At 45.1% G+C, this 3,875-nt stretch overlaps 1 protein-coding gene across 1 annotated transcript; it reads left to right on the top strand.

The window, feature by feature from the left end:
- The first annotated feature begins 1,774 nt into the window (after positions 1–1,774).
- Positions 1,775–3,301, top strand: LOC139475639 (coiled-coil domain-containing protein 15-like). Its single transcript, XM_071258826.1, has 2 exons — positions 1,775–2,501; positions 3,195–3,301. The coding sequence occupies exons 1-2, from the start codon at positions 1,775–1,777 to the stop codon at positions 3,299–3,301; spliced, it is 834 nt and encodes a 277-aa protein (XP_071114927.1).
- The last annotated feature ends 574 nt before the right edge of the window (positions 3,302–3,875 follow it).

The raw sequence follows: 3,875 nt of genomic DNA, 5'->3' as shown, positions 1-3,875 counted from the left end.
ATATTGCACTTCATTATGAGGAATACCGTAGATTGTACCCGATCACAAACCTGTATTGTGAAATATTGCACTTCATTATGAGGAATACCGTAGATTGTACCCGATCACAAACCTGTACTATGAAATATTGCACTTCATTATGAGGAATACCATAGATTGTACCCGATCACAAACCTGTACTGTGAAATATTGCACTTCATTATGAGGAATACCATAGATTGTATCCGATCACAAACCTGTACTGTGAAATATTGCACTTCATTATGAGGAATACCGTAGATTGTATCCGATCACAAACCTGTACTGTTAAATATTGCACTTCATTATGAGGAATACCATCGATTGTATCCGATCACAAACCTGTACTGTGAAATATTGCACTTCATTATGAGGAATATCGTAGATTGTACCCGATCACAAACCTGTACTGTGAAATATTGCACTTCATTATGAGGAATACCGTAGATTGAACCCGATCACAAACCTGTACTGTGAAATATTGCACTTCATTATGAGGAATACCGTAGATTGTACCCGATCACAAACCTGTACTGTGAAATATTGCACTTCATTATGAGGAATACCGTAGATTGTACCCGATCACAAACCTGTACTATGAAATATTGCACTTCATTATGAGGAATACCATAGATTGTACCCGATCACAAACCTGTACTGTGAAATATTGCACTTCATTATGAGGAATACCATAGATTGTATCCGATCACAAACCTGTACTGTGAAATATTGCACTTCATTATGAGGAATACCATCGATTGTATCCGATCACAAACCTGTACTGTGAAATATTGCACTTCATTATGAGGAATACCGTAGATTGAACCTGATCACAAACCTGTACTGTGAAATATTGCACTTCATTATGAGGAATACCGTAGATTGTACCTGATCACAAACCTGTACTGTGAAATATTGCACTTCATTATGAGGAATACCGTAGATTGTACCTGATCACAAACCTGTACTGTGAAATATTGCACTTCATTATGAGGAATACCGTAGATTGAACCTGATCACAAACCTGTACTGTGAAATATTGCACTTCATTATGAGGAATACCGTAGATTGTACCTGATCACAAACCTGTACTGTGAAATATTGCACTTCATTATGAGGAATACCGTAGATTGAACCTGATCACAAACCTGTACTGTGTAATGCTGCAGTTTATTAATAGGAGACCGATGGATAGTATCCGAACACAACCATATACCGCGAGGTAATGCACTGTATTGTGAGGAATAGCAGATATTGTACCCCGATCACAACCCTATACAGCGAGATATGGCATTCTATTATGAGGTATTCCCTCGACTCCCGCAGAGCGAATGAGTAGGTGAGTTGGGTTTGACAGTATCTCAGTATCAGTATCTGTCACGACGTGTCAGTTTTACATGGGAGGAAAGTTATGTAGGTGTTAGACGTTTACCACTTCAGTGAAACCCACGAGCACTAGGTGACAAATAATAAAACATCATTGTTTCTGGCACGCCTTAAGGGCGCAACTCTGCACAGCGAAGGTCCAACCCTCGATTACCTCGTCCGCGTTGCAGACAAAGATGCACACCCTCGGTTTCCCAGCCCCTGTTGCAGACAGAGGAGCACACACCCTCAGTTACCCAGCATGTGTTGCCGACAGAGGTGCACACACCCTCAGTTACCCAGCACGCGTTACAGACAAAGGTGCACACACCCTCAGTTACCCATCCCGTGTTGCAGACAGAGGTGCACACCCTCATATCAGTTACCCAGCATGCGTTGCAAACAGAGGTGCACACACTCGGTTTCCCAGTCCCTGTTGCAGACAGAGGAGCACACACCCTCAGTTACCCAGCATGTGTTGCCGACAGAGGTGCACACACCCTCAGTTACCCAGCATGTGTTGCAGACAAAGGTGCACACATCCTCAGTTACCCAGCATGTGTTGCCGACAGATGTTTACACACTCTCAGTTACCCAGCATGTGTTGCCGACAGATGTTCACACACCCTCAGTTACCCAGCATGTGTTGCCGACAGATGTTCACACACTCCCAGTTACCCAGCATGTGTTGCCGACAGATGTTCACACACTCCCAGTTACCCAGCATGTGTTGCCGACAGATGTTCACACACTCCCAGTTACCCAGCATGTGTTGCCGACAGAGGTTCACACACTCCCAGTTACCCAGCATGCGTTGCCGACAGATGTTCACACACTCCCAGTTACCCAGCATGCGTTGCCGACAGATGTTCACACACTCTCAGTTACCCAGCATGTGTTGCCGACAGAGGTGCACACACCCTCAGTTACCCAGCATGTGTTGCCGACAGAGGTTCACACACCCTCAGTTACCCAGCATGCATTGCCGACAGAGGTGCACACACCCTCAGTTACCCAGCATGTGTTGCCGACAGATGTTTACACACCCTCAGTTACCCAGCATGCGTTGCAGACAAAGGTGCACACCCTCAGTTACCCAGCATGCGTTGCCGACAGAGGTGCACACACCCTCAGTTACCCAGCATGTGTTGCCGACAGATGTTCACACACCCTCAGTTACCCAGCATGTGTTGCCGACAGATGTTCACACACTCCCAGTTACTCAGCATGCGTTGCAAACAGAGGTGCACACACTCAGTTACAAGACAATAACGTGTCTATAGATGCTTCATCTTTTCTTTCTTCTAGACAAGACAATCACGTGTCTAGATGCCACCATCTTTCTTTCCTCTAAAACAAGACAATAACGTGTCAAGATGCCATCATCTTACTTTCCTCTAAAACAAGACAATCACGTGTCTAGATGCCACCATCTTACTTTCCTCTAAAACAAGACACTCACGTGTCAAGATGCCATCATCTTACTTTTGTCTAAAACAAGACAACCACGTGGCTAAACTCCATACACAAAGTGCACGCTCAAAGCGCTGACATTACCCCGGTCAGTGGATCAGTGTGCACTCGATTTTCATTCTCAGCTCCCTGGGGAGTTTCGAACACAATATGTATAGCCATCTCACTTTCCTCGAAAACATATGTGTGGTGTCAGAGTGTACCGGTTTACTGTTAGAAACGGTTTTGTTTTTTTAAAGTTGTAATGAACGAATGCCAATCCGACTCGCGGTCCACCTTTACACGTTGTCAGTGAAAATCATTCAGCGATGTCTCAGACATGATCAATGTTGTTGAAGCTCGCTGTTCTCAGGGGTATATCGTCTTCAAGTTCCGGCCCGTGTCCAGAAATATACCCGCCATGGCGCGCCACTTGCCGGCGGGGTTGAACACGCTGCACTATTAGATCGGTGACATTTCCTCATATGCATCGCGCCAATAAGAAGCACGTGCCGTCAACGTGCCGAGAACACTATCAGCACGGCGGAAGTACAACGGATTGTGATGAGCGACATTGCGAAACTTGTTGCGATGCCGCTGTTCCACCGTGGAGGATATCCACTAGTTTAGAACAGTTGTATCACGCCATTTGACCGATAGAACAATGACATTTCAAAACATGGGATTGCAATCATATATTCGTATTTATGTTCTGTTGTGATAATGTCATTATATGGCAGCATGCGTGGCCTAGGGGATCGAGCGTCTGTCTTGAGAAAAAGATGTAAAAGACAATACTTGTTTTGTTTGTTGTTTAACGACGCACTCAGCAATATTCCAGCTATATGACGGCGGTCTGTAAATACTCGAGTCTGGACTAGACAATCCAGTGATTGACATCATAAGCATTGATCCACGCAATTGGGATACGGTGACCTGCACCAACCAAGTCAGCGAGCCTGACCACCTAATCCCATCTTCCCGAGGCAAGAGCGTTAACTGACTTTAAAAGTCCAGTTTCCACCCTTGCCCAACTAGGC

The sequence above is a fragment of the Haliotis cracherodii genome, unplaced genomic scaffold (genome assembly GCF_022045235.1).
Source record: "Haliotis cracherodii isolate W230 unplaced genomic scaffold, xgHalCrac1.p SCAF_3, whole genome shotgun sequence".
Taxonomy (NCBI): Eukaryota; Metazoa; Mollusca; class Gastropoda; order Lepetellida; family Haliotidae; genus Haliotis; species Haliotis cracherodii.
The sequence above is the reverse complement of the archived record's forward strand: the minus strand, read 5'-3'. Positions and strand labels throughout refer to the sequence as shown.